A 20,360-nucleotide genomic window follows, 5' to 3' on the forward strand; every position below is an offset into this window, starting at 1 on the left:
GCTCAGAGGTAAAGACTATACAAAGAAATATTAAGTACTATCCATTACAAAGATGGTGTGTATGTAACTGATGTCAGCCAATAAATGCTCCCAATACTGACAGGCTTATTTGTTAGTTATTAACTAGTTATCAGCGACCTTATCTTGTCATAAAAAAATCTTTATATTTGTCCACCTCCAGCAAGTATGCATCTCAAGCTCCTTGTTGCCATCAACACAAGCAATAGATTTCATTTTATGTTGAGATGTGATCTGAAGTCAGTGAAATACAAACACTGGCAAGCAAAGCAAAGCTGGAACATCTAGGACTAAATTTGGTGTTTTTAACAACAAAGAAAAACTTGCGACCACGTTCACGATTCTGAAAGAGAGAAGGTCAGCATCTATTACAGATGTGATACGGCGTGACAATTTGGAACGAAATTTTTAAAAAAGGATCCTGCAAAACAAGACTGTTTCTAAAATCTGAAAGTCGTGCTGTGTATTTTACTTAAAAATAATGAATAGATAACAGTTTTGGATTACTGCTGTTAAAATTTCATATTCAACTTTAATATTTGGGAGAAAAAAGCAGGGATGTTAAATATATTGATATAAAAATTAAACATTTGCATGGATAATATTTACAGTTGCCTTGCTTTAGATCAAAAGGCTCTACAAATAAGTGAAAAAGTCTTTTGAAATAAACAACTCCCTCCTTAAATTTCTATATACATGTTATATTTCTATTAAAAACATTTTTTTCTAACTTTAACTTTCCCCTCGTAGATGAATCGTTAGTTTTATCAGTCTCCAAAATGTGGTAAAACATGAAGTATTTAGAGGGACAAGATTTTCATCCATAAAGACAGTTGATCTATTGTGTTCCAGGATTTTTGGGAACTCTTGTTGTCCACTGTTCAATTATATAGTGAAACAGACATCAAGATTTTGAGACTGGTCACGTATTATATGTAAAATGATGAGAGAGTGAGAAGATTACAGAAAAAAATACACATTTCAAAATTGCATTAACAGAAACATCAATGAAGTTTAGACATATCCTGTTATGATGTACAGATGTGAAATACGAGGCCCAACATCAGAGCTCCTAAACACAAGGGAATAACATAACCAGGGAACTGGTTACACAAGATAAAAATCAAAGAGAATCTAATATTACACCGGAACAAATGGCAATGTTGCCTCACACAGTCGTTCAAGGTTTATACCTTGACAAAGGGGAAAGTACTCACTGCTACCTCACACTTGGATACTGACTTCCATAGCTTTGGCTGAGTTTGGGTAGAGATTAGGGCAAGAGATTACACTTGAGCTGGAAGGCAGCCAGCTTCAGCGTTTGAAGATGGCTTTTGATCGGGGCTACATATGTTCCTTTTCACAACATTAATTAGTGCAGCCGCCCCACCAGACTCATTGCTGCCACCAGAAGACTCTTTTACTTTAAATTCTCCATTAGCAAACACACATGCTCACAGTTGAGAATACATCTCATTTACTTAACATATTAGTTAAGTAAATGAGAGTACTTTTTTATGTGAGAGCCTCTGTGAGCAGTAAACAGATGTTTCTTGATGTAAAAAATGTAGGACATGGCACAGAGCCAGTAATGTGTTGCAAGAGGACTGTCACACTCGCACACGCATTGTAGTAACAATCTCAACGCACATGCTAAATATGTATAAGTTCACAGAGGAAAGAAATTTGTTTGCAGGGGGTTGTTTCTGAATCATCCGCCAGTGGAACGGCACTGAAAACAAGCTAAGAAAGCAAAAATGCCCTCTTCTTCACAAACATACAGCATTCTCTACATGAATAAGTACACTAGAGGTGTTCACATTTTGTCTAATCCAGTTTATTCTTAATCAGTAAAAGAAAAATAGCAGGGAGACATTAACAGGTAAAGTAACAGAAAGAAAAATATAGAATTTTCAATGTTCATCTTCCCATTTTATACCATATTACAACAGAAAGACGCAGCTCTAAACTAAAGTGTAAGTAAATCTGAAAGGCAAAAAGGGGTTAAATAAGGTTGTCTTTAAGATACAGAATACTTATTCATTATGCATTTTCTGTTCAATTCTTCTGTAGTCCACCAGGAAAACATTTGGAAAGCAATTATTTGCAGAGTTTAACATTCACAGCTCACTGCAGCTCTCTTTCCTCATCTCCAACAAGGGAAGGCAGGAGGGCAGAAAGAGAGGATGAAAAAAAAAGGAAAAATAGAGCAATCAATATGGAGAGAAATGAGAAAAGGGAAAGTGGAAGGCTTGAGGAGGGTGCATGTGGTCATCATGCTTGGCTAGAAATCAAAACACAGGATAGTGAAGTGTGAAGGACCATTTAAGTACTCAAAAGAGGGATGAAACCTCTAGTCTCATTTTGCAACTGGTGCCAAAAATTACCTTTAAAAATATGGATAACTGAAATGAAGGTCAAAGACATTATACGAGACCTGAACTTTTACAACCTCTACCATCCCCAAACAGGGAGCTCTGAGTCATCTCAGCTTTAGTCCAGAATCCGAGTGAATAACTGTGTCCTAAATCTGAAAAGCTGAGCACATACACAACATAAAAGAGCGAGTGTATTTACAAAAAGTGTTGTAATGTGTGAACGTGAAGAATGCAGACACTTAAGGTCCTGTCAAAAAAACATAGGCATACTCTGAAATCTGTCATGTTTTTTTGTCACCATGGTGGCATCAAATACAACTGATGTTGAAAAGACGCAGCAGAAGTGAAGAGGAAATGTGGAGGGGTTAGAGACTGAAAACACTGATGACTGACGGGAAAGAATCCTTATCCTTAACATTAAGTGTCGATCACAAAGTTGAAGATATCCGTGCACAGTCCCACTGGCTGACTGTCTCCACCACCCACAGCATGTGTTCGAGTCCGGCTCAAACTGCAAACCCGTAACTTGGATTTGCAGTATTACCACAGTTTCGCTGTCCACAGGTGTCCTTTGCAAAGCAGAAAGACATTGTCATGGAGGGGAAAAAAAGAGAAGGATGGAGGTTGGAGGAAGAGAGGGGTTGAGATCAGGTTTTGACACCCTGAGGTGGATGTGTTTTTAAAGACTCGGGATTAGAGGCGGTGGATGGTCGAGGGGGATAAGACGATGACTTAAACTAACACTGGCTAGCTGGGTTTGCTTCACACAGTTCATGCTTGGCGCAGTGTAGAATGCCGCTCTGTCTGATTCTGAGGTAAAGACCAGAGCCAAAAAAACAGTGCCATTCTTTTCTTGTTTCTTGAGGTAAAGAGTATAGTCTTAAACTGGCTTCCTGGACAGATATTGTACAAAGCACTGTATTTATTCTCCTTTTGGTTGTTGTTAGTCCACGCTCATCTTGGAAGTCAGGATCTTGCCAAAAAAAGTGAAGAAAGTATAAATTTTCTTTCCTCTTTCTTGCTCTCTCTTTCCTGGGTTTAAGTTTTCCAAACATATCTTAGCAGCAGGGATATGATCAAGCCAGCAGGAACAGAGAATAACTGGGATGTGGGCAACAGCTGGATTTAAAGAGAGCAAGCATAATTTTAAATAAATGATGACATTTGTATCCAAAAACCCTGCAAAAATCCAGAAAAGTGAGAAGAAAAATAAAAATCCCTGTTAGTGCTAAGACACATTGTAGAGATTCTTCTGTGAGAGTGGCCGCTCAGGAGCACTCCTCCCCGATGCGCTGACAGGAGCGGCCCACTTTGCGGTCAAGCTTGACCATCTTCAGCACGGCCTCCTGACGACCAGAACCCAGGTGATCAAACAGACACTCGTGCTGCTCTGGGAGCCGATGGCGCATACAAAAGACGTAACCTACAGGTGCAAAAGAGAATTAATAGTTAATCTTGCAGATTTTGACAAATGGGCCAACCGCACAGACATAAGAGAGAACTGATAAATGAACAGATGGATGTGTGTGTGTTTGATAGCGGTAGTTATAAGCTTAATCAATTGGTGAAGATCAGGCCCATTATAATGTTACACATATTCAATTTAAAAAGAATTAATAAAATAAATAAATACTTTTAAAAGTTACAGTTTTCAGATTTCTTCTATTGCATTACTTTGACTACTAAATTACGCTTTTATTTTTAATCCAGACCATGGAACCTTGAAAATGTTCTCAAATTAATGCATGATTCCCATTTGCACATTTCCATCAGCAGAAATGTTGACACCATGAAATTTTATGCAACCTATGGACATCTGACAGCGCTGCAAATTTGACGATTGGTGGTGATTTAATAGACCATGTTCGTATATTCATGAGTTTACACATATGGTGCCTTCTTAGTTGTGACTTGAAAAGCTTCCATCCTGACTGTCCCCAAAGAAATTGTCATGTCTGGTACAGCCCACATTGGTTTCTGAGTTGACCTATACAATCACCAATCATGTGTGATTTCTTGCATCAAAGACACATTGGAAAACAGAAGAAAACAGAATCAAAGTTACCGTTTCCCTAGGAGACGATTGAATTATAAGCTTTATAAAGCATATTGTCATTCTTTTTGATGGTGGGAAATTATAGCAATACCTTCAATACACCAGTGAGAGGTACGCTTAATGTATGTGTGTGTGTGTGTGTGGGGGGGGGGGGGGGGTTAAAGATGTTAAAACCCCATACAAAATGTTTTCACATTGTCCACAGGACAACATTTGCTGTCAAGCCATTACTTTGGATCCTTTAAACAGCCACGCACTGATGTTTCTCTCTTTACTGCCTTCAATAAGGCAGACAAACGCTACTTCTTTTCCATGTTTCGACTGTTGCAGTCACAACAAAGTGTCGCAACTGTAGGAGGCTGACTTAACTCAAAGTAGCTTGTTAACTCACATCATCTTAAATTCATTCATTAATACAAATAATAACACTGCTGGTATTTAATGAGTGGTGATTAAAAGCTCAGTTTGACAGCTGGTTGATGTGCAATTAAAAGCTTTGCAATTACAGAGCACACACACACACTCGAGTTGAAGGGAGAATGTTGTGTAACACTGGAAACATTCAAAGGCACTAGCACTTGTGCTATTTTTCCCACACCAAGCAACAGTTCGGGTGTCTGGATGCAGTGTAGCTTAGTGTCATAGATGAACAAAGGATCACATTGGCTCAATTTAACTTTAGATTTTGCATGTGATTCAGTTTTTAAGCCAGAATGAATTTGTTAACTACTCGTCTATGGATGATGCACTATGACAGAATGACATACATGCTTTCACATGTCGGTGCCAGATCAGTTGGCTCGGTATGATAAAGGTCATTATGACGAAGAGACATTCGTGTTTTGATTCGATTGTGGTGTCTCAAAGTAGTTCTACCATCAGGACAGCAGGTATATAGGAACATTGAAATACTATGATGTACTACAGGCTTTGCTTATTATAAGGTTTGGTTGATGCCGCCTTAAAAATTATACAAGGAATGAGAACGCATGATGCAGCGGGGAAAAGTTAAATGGATGATCCTAATTTTTGCAGTGGTACAATATTAAGTAATATATTCCAGGCATCCTTGTGAAGTGCAGATAACAGTTGCGAATGTCATATCTTAAAGGAGATTTAGGCTAACTCACATCTAGACAGCTATATAGCCAGATAGACAAGTTAACAGATAGAACCTGCCACAAGTTCAAAGAGAATCAGTACAAATTTGTTCACATCAAACTGTATAATTACATTTCAAATCAAATCAAGAATTAATCTACACTGGTTATGGTAGAAAACAAGTATTGTGTTATAAATAAAATACAAGGACTGCTGCTTCTGTTACAAGATTAAAGAACAAATGCCATGGACAGACATTCCTGCTTTTTTTTCCTCCGCCAAATTAGGAGAGAACTGCTATGATTAAATTAGCTCTTTCAAGTGCCAGTACTTTTCCCTGTGTGAGTCTAACAAGGAAAAGACAGATATTCGAGTCACCGTGTGGCAGCAAAAGTCGACTGAGTGTCAAACAACAAATTTGGATCAGATACTGAAGGTTGCTTTTTACACCTTTCATTACCACTTACAATCTGAAAAGCATTCTTGGCTCCTTAGCTTGCGGAACCATTAGCAAACTAATCTTCAATTACTACAATAGTCAGAAATCACTATAATTGGCCCTATTTCTACTTCAGTCAGAATATTATCATAGTAGCACTGAGTTACTAAGGATGTATCGTCCATGCTTTAAATAGCGCCTAGGTGAAAAAGTCAATTTCCTATTTAGAAATTACTGCATAGGCTTAAGCAGATGGCCTTTAAGCTGCAAAGAGCTAGGACTTTTAAGTACTTTAATTTGTATGCAAACAACTTGATTAGCAGGGCAAGTATTGGTTTAAACTGCATTAGTGTTCCTGTTAATTGTCTTATATTTTATGTGCAATGCCAGACATTAAGGCTTTCTGTAATGGTCCCTCAAGGGTAACAGCCAGCAATTTGGTCATTGACATTTCAGTCAACACATACACACGAAGTAGACGCACAAGAATGCATTAATTGACTGTGGAGCACCTTTTTTCCCTGCATTCATCAAAAATTTATACATTTTTGCTTCAGCATATTATTATTATGGTTGAGACAAGCTTAACTTTTAATCGAGCAATTTTATCAATGCCCTATTTCCTGCAACTTCACCTGTCAAATCTTAAGCTGATGAGTTTCAGAGTTCAAGTTCAAAAACTTCAACTTTAACAGATTTTCCTAATATGGACAGCCTGACGTTATTTAAAACTTTTCTCCTGTGAACTGCCTGTCAGTTCATTGACATTCATAAACAAGTGTTGTGATGCTTTTGTGACAGTCTGGACACTTAGCTTTCATTGCAGTTTCTCCACAGAACACTTTGAAAGCCAATAATGATAATATGTCTTCCTTTGGCAACGGTCATTATGATAAAATAATGCAGGGAAATATTATCTGATTAATGCATCAGAGGAGTTTAGTAGCCCAGTCTGTTCCAACATTGCTTTTTATAAAGACACACAGCTTGTAAGTCATAAACAAAGCTTGTGATGCCTGCAGGAATACTTTGCATCAACATTCAAGGCTTCATTTACTTTTATTGTCACAGAAAGGCTGCAGCTGCCTGAAAAATGCTATCATGAAGATCATTTTTCAGCTTTTGGTGGCATGACTTAAAAGACTTTCAATATAAGGTTATTTGAGGGCCTACATATGTTTGTATTTCAATAAACATGAAGAAAATAAGGATGTAAATATATTGTGTCTGGTTGCAGGGTAGTGCAACAGTCTGATTTGACTCTTCTGATGTGTAAATATGGGTAAGACCGGCTGAATGAGAATGGGAAAGAATAGCCATATGCAGTAATCAATCATACAACAATGTATATGAATTGAATAGCTCCCATTGCCACCTTTATAAGTAATGTCCCATTATTATAAACCTCTGTGAAATTATTCCCATTTTTCCATGCGTTCTAGTACAGCTGTGCAATACAGAGACTCTAGATATAAAACCTTTACTATCTCAATTTTAATATGTAGAATTTTTTTTTACATTATTGGTCAATTCCCAAGAATCATATGAAAAACATAGGGCTAGACTATGGGATTTTTGATTTGGAGCATATCCACCTGTGTTTCAATGTTTATTCAAGTATATAATAAGTGTTACAAGTGTAACATCATACCACAGCGACAGGATCCCAGCTCTTGCTGTACCAGCTCCAGTTTGGTTTGGCAGCTATGGCAGCGCTTGCGGCTCCTATGTTTAGAGCCACTGCGAGACAAGGATGAGGATGCAGACAAAGATGATGATGACGACGATGACAACTCCTCTCCCTCGGGCAGCTCAACCACTCTCACTCGTTTCTCGGGGGAAGCATCGGTGTCTGACTCTGAGGCTGGCAAAACAAAAGCAAATGCACATTCAAAAAGAAGAAGGAAATACAGACGAGAAAAATACTGTATAAATATTTCTCACATGTTTAAATTGTTAAGCATAGATTCTCCAGGATGCAGTGGTAAAGTGGATTTATCTAATTATAATGATTAACATTACCATTATTATTACTATGCACTTTGAAATGTATTTAATGTAATGTGTAGAAGGACAATGGACAGTCTTTTGTGTAACTACTGTATTGCATGCTAAATTCTATTTTGGCAAACGCTGCTGTGATATGACGGGATCATCTAGATTCGGTTAATAATCTGGTTGCTGATTTGCTACTGTGAGACTGGTAAAATTAATTTGGGCACGCCGGATGTACTGATATCAAGTCATGAATGACATTTTCTGTGTTATTAAAATTGAGCATTTGTCTTATCTTTAAGAGGCTCAGTTGATACTTCTGGTATGCTGCTCAAAGGAAAAGTGCCTGTCAGACGTTACCCATGGCTCTTTGATAGATGAAAAAATAGTAATACACTGGTCAATGGGAGCCATCACATTAGGATGACAATGAGAGGATTTCAGTTGCCAAATCAAACTTCCAAGGTTAAAATAACAGTTACCTATATAGAGCCAAACAAAGAACTTTGGCCAGTCGAAAGATAATGTTTGAGAATTTCAAATATTGAAAGGAAACAATAGTGTCCTGTTTTCCAAGGAGACACACACTAGAACCACTTTAGTGCCAATGCCCTTTTTCCAAGTCCTTTAATTAAAATTCTGTGCTCCATGCAGCAGCACTAGGGCAGAGTAGTGTCCGGAATCTGTAGCCAGTAATGTCATTTGTAACACAGGTCCTTTTAGAAGTGGCTGAACTCATGCCATCTTTAAGAGGTCAGGCACACTTCCAGAGGAGAGAGCTGCTTATAATATTGACCAGATGAGGTGTGATGATTTTCACGATGTCTTTCATTATGTCTTTCCAAAGTTCGGGGTTGAGAGAGTTCAGTGGGCACAGTGATATGGTCAAATGTGAGTGTTGAGAGGGAGATAGGAGACTGAAAGTATCAAATAATCTAGGCAAGGTGTTATTGGGGAAAATAACAATCGATCAATCAATAAATAAATAAATATTATGCGACTACGCGACGCAATAGTGAAATCATCAAAAATGGCAACTGTCATGTAAAATATCATATTGTAACAATGATTAGAACAGACATTTCATTTGGAGTTAGAGAATTTGGACCGTTATGAAGGAGCTCTCTCTCTCTATTGTGGACAGCCACAGAAGCATGTGAAGTTTAATCAGTCGGCTAGAAATGGTTTTAAATTATTCATATTTTCTCCACCTTTCATTACTCCCTCATCCATTCATTAAACCAACAGTAATTCATCCCACCATGAGTCCAGGACTGCAGTTCAGTAAAGGCTTCAGAGAGGACAAAAAGACTGGCAAAAATCTGGCACCATAACATCTTAAGTTCAAGGCCTCAATGGGAGGTATGTGATTATGAGACATGAGTCTTAAAAAAAAACATCTTAAAACGGAAACATTTAATTTAACCAAATTTCAGACAAAGGATTTGCTTCATTGGGCAGCATTAGACAAATCACCAGACACAGGGGGCCCATGTACCTGTAGTGAGTTCCACTAGTCAGCTCAAATTTTAACTAAGCTTTTCTCATCAATTCTGCAGACTTTTTGCCTGGCCCAGTCGGATGCGATCAGCACTCAATAAATCTCTGAGAACTAGGCCAATCTTAGCAGCCAGATTTCCCTAGTTTGCACCACTGATCCCTAAATGTATGTGAGTGTATCTTGTGTGAATGTAGCTCAATGCAAGCTCATGATAGGTCCTCTTTGCCTGTCTTCATTTATACTAGTAAATCCTTGTGGTCAAGTTCAAGAGCCTGGAACACGATCATTTACTGGAGCCTACAATTTGTTCATTTTCTGAAAATAAGAGACATGTACAACTGAGGTGGTTTGACAATATCTCATTGGAGAAGAGTTAAACCTAATGTGTAATTCAGAGTAAAGCCAAAATTTGAAAGAAGATCAATTTAAAAGAATGTATTTATAGAAAAAGGATTTTCCATCGCCATATATTTAGGCTAAAAGGATATAGTGTGTGTCTGTGTGTGATATCACAGTACTCACATGATTCAACTTCTTTAGAAGATCCACATATTCACGTACCAATGTCTGAGCTTTGACTGTGTTTTAAATTGTGTGTCACATACATATCACCACTAACCAACTTTCAGGTCATTATAATGTTTTAATGCACAGGGAGAAAATGAAAATTCTACAATATAAAGGTTAGGGTTAAGTCTGCCTGTGAAACAATAACATTAAGCAATCAGCCTAGCATTTCAAAATGTTTATCATTTTTCGAGATGAAAAGTCTCTGTGATACAGTTTTTTATTTATAGTCTTAAACGACCCCCTTTGCAGGCTTATAGTTACAGCCAATTGCAGACATGCTCAATTGCTCTACTAATACAATACAATTTGGAAGTTGGCTGAGACGTACCTGAGTCAAAGGAGCGTTTTGTTGGCGTTGAGAGGGAATTGAATACTGTATCTGTGCTGGTTATTTCTGAAACATAAGGGAGGGAGAGAATACAATAAGTGACGAGAGAGGAAAAACGGCATGAGAACAGAGTATCAAAATGTACTGAAGATAAATATTTTTAAAAAGAATTTCTACAATAAAAAAAGAGTTGAAAAAAAAAGAAAAAGAATTCAGTGATACGTCATCAAAAGAGAGAAGAAATGAAATCTACATGAAAGAAGGGTCCTGGACCTCATAATAAACTTGAAAATTGTAAATGTCAATTGAAATGACCTTCTCATATGGAGAGAAAAAAAAATTCAATTCATATAATATTTTCCCATTTCCTTCCATCAAGGAGAACAGGGCTGCTGGTTATTGTTATTAGGATGATATTTTAATGGAGCAGGGGAACATTTGATTATCAACTACAACCTCCAACCTCACAACAAAAGTTCAGATCATAGCGAAAGACACAAATTTTATGTCTGATAAATACAAAGAAAATTGTGCACACTCAACATCCATTAATGGACTTAGGTACTATGCTAGCTTTCAGAAACTTGAAAAGAAAATTTACATCATAATAATGAAGAGCCAAAAGGCATCGTAGTCGGTGATGGGAAAAAAATGTTTGGTTTAAAATTAAAAACCCTGACAATTGCTTGAAAGTATAAAGAGTAAAACAACTGTAAGACAAAAAATTATAGAATAGAATTGTATGAGAGATTAACCCATGTGTTTGTTTACTCCTTTCATTATAAAAGTTTTGCTCTATAATGAAAGCCTGAGAACAGTGGCTGTTGGAAAGGCTACTGCTGGTTGCTCAGATACTCCAGAACAGTTTTGTGTATGGTCAGGGAAGACCATTGGTGAGTGGCCTTTAGTATGCTGTGCCTGTGTTACTTTTTTTTCCCCATTATGACTGTGATAGATATATATAAAGGACAGACAACAGGCAAGCATGCAGAATAAGGCCAGCTAAGAGATAACTCACTGGAAGTTGCTTGAAAATATTCCTGTAAATACAATTAAGGTTATTTATCCTATCTATTTGTTTTTATTCAAGAAATAGCTTGTCAACATCACTATTAATTTATGATGTACTATATTTTCTTAGTTGATGGTATTGTATATTTTTCGTCGAAAGCCTACACTACGCCTAAGCTAACAACTTTTATAAAGGTCTTATACTGAAAATATGCCTTTCAAAATGAATGGACAGTCCTGAATAGAAAAACCTCAGATTTATACGATTACCTATTGGAGGGAGTGAATGTGTTAACGCTTACAGAACCAGGAACAAAACGTAATGTAATTGAAAGCTTCCGTTCTTAGACCCCACCAAAGCATGAGGATAGAATGGACATTTTTGCTATTCAGCACATTCATTTGGTCAGATTTTTATGGACCTTTCCCAAATCAGCCTAGCCAAATAACCTTGTCACAGTATTGCCATGACAGATGCCCTGGTAAGTGCAAGCGTCCTCTTAAAACCTTCACTTCTGAATGGATAGGCTTTCTCCTCATTACTTCTATCTGTGTCATGGGGACAAATATAACCAGGACAAGGGTACTGCAGCTGCCGCTTCAGATGGTTAATACCGTCCACAATCTTAGAGCCTAAAGAGTATGGTCACATGGTCCCATCATAGAGGATCGTCATCACCAAATTGGACTAAGTTTATTGATCTGAGCCTGAAAATTGCCTATTTCTCTTCATGATATTTACTAACATGTCTTATTTGAATGTGTGTTTTTTATTATTAAACTAGTACTGCAGCTACTGCCTATATCATTATTATTCTGGTATAAACTTGCATCTTATGTTTGACATCCAATTATTTGAAACCACAACCAACCCAGCTATTTAATTGCTTTCTTATTAATAAAACACAATGTTATGAATTCACAGATAATACATACATGCTCTTTCCCCTCAAATTAGACATTCGGAGCCTAAGATTGTGACTTACTTTGTGTTTAAGTCTGCTCAACATTAATATAAAATTATTGGCCATAGAACCTCTAACAACCACTAGATAAACTTATCTTGTCTTACACAGGCCAACAGAAACTTCCGGCACAGCAATTTTGGTTGACATTTCTGCAATTGAGAATTATTTTTGTATTTCATTTTGTTGTTTATGTTTATTAATCTTAATCAACCCCAAGTAGAAGCATTTATCTCTATATTTTGTCATATTGTACTAAAGCTTAATTCCCGCGCAAAGCATCACAAACACACACGTATGTATATAGACATATATATTCATTCGTGTACACACACACACACACACACACACTAACTGCTCTCTTGCCATCCTGATTGTACATATATAGCCATGTATGTAAATACATATATGTTCATATATTCATATATACGTATTCATATGTGTGTGTACACACACACACACACACACACACACACACACACACACACACACACACACACACACACACACACACACACACACACACACACACACACACACACACACACACACACACACACACACACACACACACACACAATAACTGCTCTCTTACCATCCTGATTGGGTAAAGATGTCCCTCCAGTTTCTCCTGGCAGAGGGTCTTCGGATGTATTAGACATTGCTATGAGAGACTGACTGATGCTGCTGTTTGTTTCGTTACAGAAGATATCTGCTTGGCTGCTACTGGAGCCTGAAGAGGCTTTTGAGGCACAATCATCATCTGGCTGCTTCTTCTGTATGTCTGGGGAGTGGGTGGTGGAGGGGTCACAAAACATGATATTGAGCACACATACTAGCTTGAAAATTCTCAGCGTTAGCCCTAGTGTGCAGATAATTTATCCACTTGTTTAAGACAGAAATAACACGGGAACTCAATACAATAACATGATATTGTTGAAACACTAGGAGATGCAGGCAAGGCTGGTTCCAGATGAAAAACTGCTTGCTATAACCAAGGTATGCAGAAGACCATCTCTGACCACACAACATGTCATTCTTGAAGCTGAAGGCTACAGCAGCAGGAGACCACACAGGTGCCATTCTTGTCATCTAATAACAGGAAACTAAGGCTGCAAGAAGACTGGAAAAACAATGCCTTTTCTAAGGGGTCTCAATTTTGCACCAAATTTCAGTATTTGGAGCAAACAACACAAAGGCATGGACGCATACCGCCTTTTATTAATTATTCAGGCTGGTGGTAGTGTGGTGGTGTGGGAGGTATTTTCCTGGCACACACAAAATCTCTGAGAAAAGGCCAATGAGTGTAGGTTTAAATGTCCATCCCTTAACATGCGTACTCTCCTCCTATCTCTGACATTAGTGCTCATGAAAATTAAACAGAGCTTATGAACTAGGCAAGGGGCCAAATATTTTAAGGGAATGTAATTGAAGCCCTATCATTTCAGTTAAATGCTGCATGATTTCCATGTTCAAAAAACTAACTGAATCATCAAGGCATAATGTAAGCTTTGTACCAAGACAAGCAACTATTGGCCCAAGATAAGAAATATAATGGCTGCATGCCAACTGTTTAGATTGTGTAAAATGTCAACTACCATAGGGACAGAGCTGACATAAAAATCTCTGAAACTATGAAATAATTACCAGTAAACACAGTTGGGTTGGGGGTAATTATTAAACTTCATCATCTTTATCCTTAAGCGTCTTTCTCTAATCCCCTTTGTCACCCTCAGGCATTTCAAGGCCTTTCCCGATCAGCTACAGCAGTGGCAACAGTTTGCCAAACAACCTGCTACACTCTATTTTTAAAAGAACATTTCAGAGCAAGGAACTTACCTGCAAAACACTTGGAACACAAATTCATAGTTTTGCTTGACCTGGAGGTAAAAGAAGAAAGGGAAATACATTAACTATAGGAGTTTAAAAAACAAATGTCAGAAGGCAAATGTCATGAGACACCTGCGTCTCAAAGTCCAAAGATTCAGTTCAACTTTAGGGATTGAGAAGTATACCTGCCTGAATTCAATAGTCTGTCATTAGATAAAATATGCAAGTGGCCACGCTCAATCCCAATTACTCCCAAGAAAGACAGTAAATTATATTGTCAATTTTTGTGAAGAGGTATGATCTCAGTCATGTGTTCTACAAAAAATCTCAATTAGATTGAACCTGGTACATCAAGTAAATATATTGAGATCAATATGGATCTCGCTCACTCACTCTCTCCTTCACTAGCTATTTCGCTGAACTATTTTTTCAGAATTATATGTTCTTACTCAAAATCTCCCCCAAACCCGTAGAAATATATCTTGTACATATGTCCATCCATCTTCTATTGCTTTGACATAAATGTATACATTTTGATGAACTTCTACTAAAACATATTGTAGTGGCGTGTGTGTGTGTATATATATATATATATACACACACACACATATATATATATATAGACAGACAGAGAGAGAGAAAGAGAGTGAGAGAGAGAGAGAAGGGTGCTTAAAAGCTACGCAGTTAAAAATTGAGCAGTGCATGGAGAATAAAAAGGCCTGAAATGCCTTGCCTTAATTTTTACCCCCTTTACTGGTCCAACAAGGGCCCACAGCCCTGACAACTCAATCACAACAGATGTCTCTGGCTTTCCTTTGAGAGGGCTCCTCATTTCCTCTCCAGCACTTGTCCTAACTGTCTGTGCATTGAGCGTGACGGTCAGTGCTATCAGTCACATCCTATTTATTTTTGGCCTTTGGTGCAAAGTTTTGTCCCCATTTCTAAATGTAGGGTCTGCTGCAGTCAACCTGAAGGCTCTCATCCCATCACTCGAAGGGAGTGTTGTCTTTGGGTATGAAAGAGACAGGGGGAAGCCTGAAGTAACGACAAGAGGAAAAACCTCAACATGAGTAGCAGAGTAGAAGCCAATTGTAAGTAAATAATTTATCAGCCGTTGTCATTTGTTGAAAGAAGAGGTAATAAAATCTCAAATTAATTTCTAGATGTTTGTTAAGCTGAAAGAAATTCAAACAAAGTACACACAACCAAAGAGTCTCCTTGTAAGGATTTCTGCTGCTAGTATTGAGAATATCTGATTAAAACAGACAAGAAGTTTGGCTCTGCCACCTTGGTGATTCCATATGACTGACATGAAGATACAGGAACTTTAATAAGTGTTACATGGATTGAGGGACCTGAGTTGAACAAAATACTGATGACATAACCGGTTAAATTGTAAAATACCTTTTTGGGTTAAGGAAATACTCTGTTAAGTGAGAAAAGTAATAGAACTTGTGACAGAATGATATTCAACTGTATTGCTTTCTCAGTGGCAATATTAAAGTATTTCAAGTTGTTTCTAACTTGAAAAGAGTAATGCCTTGGGGGACAAAAAAAAATAACGGGGGAGTCAGAATAGCAAGAATGACAGATAACTAATTTGCATTTCATAAAAGCAACAGTCTTGTAAGATATAGAGCTGATGAAAAACACTGACAAGTACCTCACAAAAAGCAAGATTATTTTGATCAAGACACTTTTTGGTTCAAACAAAGGATTTTATACACAGTGATATATATAAACATGCTGATAATCTACTGCCTGGACTGATATGCGTTGGCTCTTTAGGAATAAATCAGAATCAGTAGCAGATTTTACACATTATTTCAAGCCACAAATACAGCACCATTGACAAACTTAACCATTTCTATAAAAATTCACATAGGTGGAATGGTGGGTCGTAATGGTTTGACTCTAATCCACAGCCATATTGACTTCAGGAGGAGAAGGGACAGATTGAACAATGTATCAACCCATTCAACCCAACCCCACCATTCTTGTGTTGTGGCTCTTACAGATCCCTCTGCGCACCCTAAAGAGAGATGATTAGCCAGGTGTCTCCACCTTTAAGATAGCAACAAAGTGACAAAGTATAGGAATTTCAAATAATAAAGACAAAAAAAAAAAAAACTTTCAACAATTGGCTTCATTGAAAATAAGGTTCAATTAATTAATGATGCTTCACAATAAAATGTAATTATATTTTTATATTCAATTTAAGTGTTGTCTTTTATGGCCTTTTTTAGTTTAAGTACTTGTTTTAGCTTCGGCAATACAACTCCATTGGCTGCTGATAAAGAGAAACAACAGTTTGGTTTTTTAATACTACATTCTAAAATCTTGATTAAAAAAAAATGAGATTCATAATAATGTGCAAGTCACAAAACCCATCCTCATAACTATATCAAAAACTCCCTTGCTCTTTACTGCTCCACGTCAAAAATGTCCTGAAAATTTAAGAGATAATGACAAATAGCACACAACTAAACATCGACTTCAGAGAAATGATTGACCCCATGGTCAGGGTCCATGTGCACAGGCCTCACAGACCACTGGAGGGCTACTGACCACACGTTGAAAACCCCTGACAGCTTAAGGCACACATGACAACTCAAGGGCAGTAACATATGTTAAAATAAAGCTCTATTTTAAATCGCGGAGAATATGTCCCTGTTTTATTTTTGACAGATGTGATCATCGTGTGTTGTTTTAAGATCAAGTCTCGCTTCAAAAATTAAAGTGAAAAGATTTTTTTAATTTTGAAAAAGCCTGACACAATTCGGCAATTACAAACGTTGATAAGGACACACTTAGGTGTACAAGTAAAAGAACTTGAAATTTCAGTTATATCCGTTATCAATTTCAGTTCTTCAAAAGGGATAAACAACGGTGCTATTACGTTATTGACGTTGCCATTTTGTGCATCTATGCACGAATGCTAATCGTTGGAAGCAAAGTTTAACTGATAAAACGCCAGTGCTTAGTTTGCACCAAAGTTCAGTTAATGATCAGATATGCCCGCAGTTGGGCATTTCTAAACAAATCTCTTACCATTACTGTAGAGTTGTCACACCTGTCAAATAACCTGGGAGAGTAATCCATAGTCCTCTTCCTTTACAAGAGGTTACTAAGGCCAGCTGGGGTTAGCTAGCAGCTAATGCTACAAAACAATGAGGAGGGGGGTAATAACAAGGAAAGCAGCTCATCCCTGCTTGAGCTGCTAACGCTAATGGCTAGCGACCGAGCTAGCCCTTGTCAAAGAGGGCGTATAGGAATAAGGAATTTGAGAGGTTATTGGTCTTACCCCCAGAACCCGCAGGGGCACCGCGGTGGTATAACGTTAACGTTACTCGGAGGCTTGCTGCCCTCGCTCCCCGTGTCCCCCATGTCGGTCTTCCGTGTCAGGCTCTTCGCGTAGCAGGTGAATCCGGGGATGGAGTGAGGGCCTTTTATTTGCGTTTAGATCCCCCTTGCTTTGATAAGTACAATAGAAATTTCCCGGCCAAACAACTCTTTTCTCAATTTTTACCGGACGAGGACCGTCTTGCCGACACGAGCGGCCACGGACTCCGAAGGATTAAAACAGTTTAAGTCGACAGTGAGACACAGGAGCCGTCAAAGCCAATGACGGACAGAGCCACCGGGGATTCCTGGGCCGATCAGCTGGAGTGAGGAACAAACCACTCACATAGAAGGGGGGGTAGGGGATTGCGATCCGGGCTTTTAAAATTTCCACTTAGAGCTTTCTTGTTGAGTAGAGGGTGATTAATTTTGAGTTTTAGTCCTCCGATGCCAATACATTTCTCTACTTGAATGAGAGGATTTATGATAATAAGTTTATGAGGGTGATCCATACGACATTACTCAACATGGTATGATCCACACCGAAGCAATCGTCGACTAAAGGCATCTTTCGATCTATCTTCAAAGCTCGTTAAATAATACTTAAAGTTTTTAAGATAGAATGCGGTGAAATAAATGTTAAGACATGTTTACTAACAGAAACAATGCCGTTCCCGCATAGATAAAAATATATCGTTCTTCCATTGTGGAATAATAACTTCAACAGGTGTTACACATCCTGAAAGGTAGTCGTAATGTGTGTACTTTTCTTGCTGTTTCTGTGTTATATCTTACCTTCTATGACTGTGACGCATGTATGTGCAGTTTCAAACATTTTGTCTGCAAAAATGTGATTTAATTATTAACTGTGATGCCATAAGCCAGTCCTGCCTAAAGGCATTGCAGCAAAAATAGATAAATTTCCTTATTTACATATTTATATATTTGTAAAATATATTCTTAAGGAAAATTAGGTGGTGGCATTTCATCTATTATAATGTGTAATAAATTGCACTTTCAGTAACAAAATAATTGTAATTGCAAATAGATTAGACCAAATATCGCAAGCAAAATGTCAAAGTTTGAAAACAAGAAATATTAGTTGTTTGAAACTGTATCTCCTGCTTCTCTTTATACACACCTGCACTTCCTCATTCCACCACCATTCCACCTTATCTACTTTCCTTCAGGATGGAACACCTTATTACATGAGCCGCAGTTGTCTAGTAATCTGCAAGCTCCTCTTGACCACCTAGGGCCTGTCTCAGCTCCTCACTGAAAATAACACAGCATCCTTCCTTTTTCAGTTTCCACCACTTTATCATCTGTCCTGCCTTTGTGCTCTTCATCTTCCTTGCCACCAGATGCATGCAATACAATTCCTATCCCATCTTCGCAACCCACGCAGATCAAGGTGAATTCGGTCTCACCTACCACTATTTTGCAGTCAGTGATCTCCTTCAGATTGCATTGTCAATAAACAATGTAGTACACCTTTGTGTTCCCACCCAGTTACCCGATGTTCCTCCCTCTTCTGGAAGAAAGTATTCACAACAGCCTTTTTTGCCATTTTTGCAAAGTCTACGACCATCTGTCCCTCTGCATTCCTATCCTGGATTCCAAAACTGCCCATCACCTCTTCACCTCCTCTGTTGCCTGGACCAACATATCCACTGAAGTCTGCACCGATTACCACTCTCATACCTCTGGGGATATTCTGCATCACTTCATCTAGCTCACTCTAGAATTCTTCCTTCTCTTTTCACTCACATCCTACCTGTGGGGCATAACCACTAACAACATTGGACATCACACTTTCACTTTATCGCTGCACCATCATCCCTCTATCTGCCACTCTTTTCACCTGAGGAATATTCCTAACAAACTCCTCTTTCAAGGTAACTCCTGCTCCATTTCTCTTTCCACCAAAGCATGATAGAACAACTCCTAAGCTTCTGGACTAAGCTTCATCTTTTCCACCTGGTCTCCTGCACAAACATTATATTTCCCTTTGTCCTCTGTATCCTGTCAACCAACTCTCTATCTTTTCCTGACACAATCCTAAAATTCAAAGTCCCTAGACTCTTGCCTGAAACACCCTCCTGCTCTCCTTCTCTGACCCACAATGGCCCAATTTCCACTGGCACCCTGTAGGTTATCAGCACCGCTGGTAGTTGTTGTACTGTAGACCCGAGCCTCAGCCAATCCAGTATGAAAGTCATAGGTTTGATTTATTATGACATGGGTTTTATGTCTCCTGCTCTTTCTGGCTCAACCCTCTGCATTTATCTGGGCTTGGGACTGGCTCATTGAGATAATAATTATAAGAATACAAATTCTTTGGAGCATGCATCGGAGTCTAACTTTGTGTCTAGACTTTTGTTAGTTATAATATTTAACACTGAGTAAATATGTCCAATGCTAATAAACAATGTTGTCTTTTCAATGTTTTCATCTTGGAAATTACATCCACACATAGAATTTTTTTAAATTATTTGACTGGCTTTTGATCTAACATCAATAAAACATCAATTCAATTGAAGACGGATGGAGGAGGGATGGTAGCTTTTGGTTTGAAATTAAGATGTGATTAACTTTAAAAATAGTACTGGACTTTCAACTGATAAACTACTGCATTTGACAATTTAAAAAGCCTATTTTTTGCCGACATCTGGATTCTTGGGAGACTGTGGGTTTTAAGTTTAAGATGGTAATAATATTGAAAACACATTATCATTGTCAGCTTTTTTAAGGATTCCGAAACAAATGATTGACATTCAATGCTCTGACACTGACATCACAACCAATATTCATCAAACTATCAGT

The 20,360-nt window shown here is 38.0% G+C and overlaps 1 protein-coding gene across 1 annotated transcript; it reads right to left on the bottom strand.

The window, feature by feature from the left end:
- Positions 1–1,839: 1,839 nt before the first annotated feature.
- Positions 1,840–17,826, bottom strand: LOC147217976 (AN1-type zinc finger protein 3-like). The gene is made up of 6 exons (XM_086174872.1): positions 17,497–17,826; positions 14,202–14,242; positions 12,958–13,146; positions 10,387–10,452; positions 7,644–7,856; positions 1,840–3,819 (listed from the first exon to the last, which is right to left on the bottom strand). The coding sequence occupies exons 1-6, from the start codon at positions 17,577–17,579 to the stop codon at positions 3,665–3,667; spliced, it is 747 nt and encodes a 248-aa protein (XP_086030998.1). The 5' UTR covers positions 17,580–17,826; the 3' UTR covers positions 1,840–3,664.
- Positions 17,827–20,360: the final 2,534 nt, after the last annotated feature.

Source organism: Fistularia commersonii, chromosome 27 (assembly GCF_037954325.1).
Source record: "Fistularia commersonii isolate RoL2024-O1a breed Wild chromosome 27, RoL_Fcom_v1.0, whole genome shotgun sequence".
Taxonomy (NCBI): Eukaryota; Metazoa; Chordata; class Actinopteri; order Syngnathiformes; family Fistulariidae; genus Fistularia; species Fistularia commersonii.

Excerpts from the sequence above, each read along its gene's own strand:
- LOC147217976 (XM_086174872.1), bottom strand. The coding sequence starts at position 17,579 with ATGGGGGACACGGGGAGCGAGGGCAGCAAGCCTCCGAGTAACGTTAAC. Across the intron at positions 14,243-17,496 it reads TGCCCCTGCGGGTTCTGGGG|GTCAAGCAAAACTATGAATT; the intron begins GTAAGACCAATA and ends TTTTACCTCCAG. Across the intron at positions 10,453-12,957 it reads ATCTTTACCCAATCAGGATG|AAATAACCAGCACAGATACA; the intron begins GTAAGAGAGCAG and ends CTTATGTTTCAG.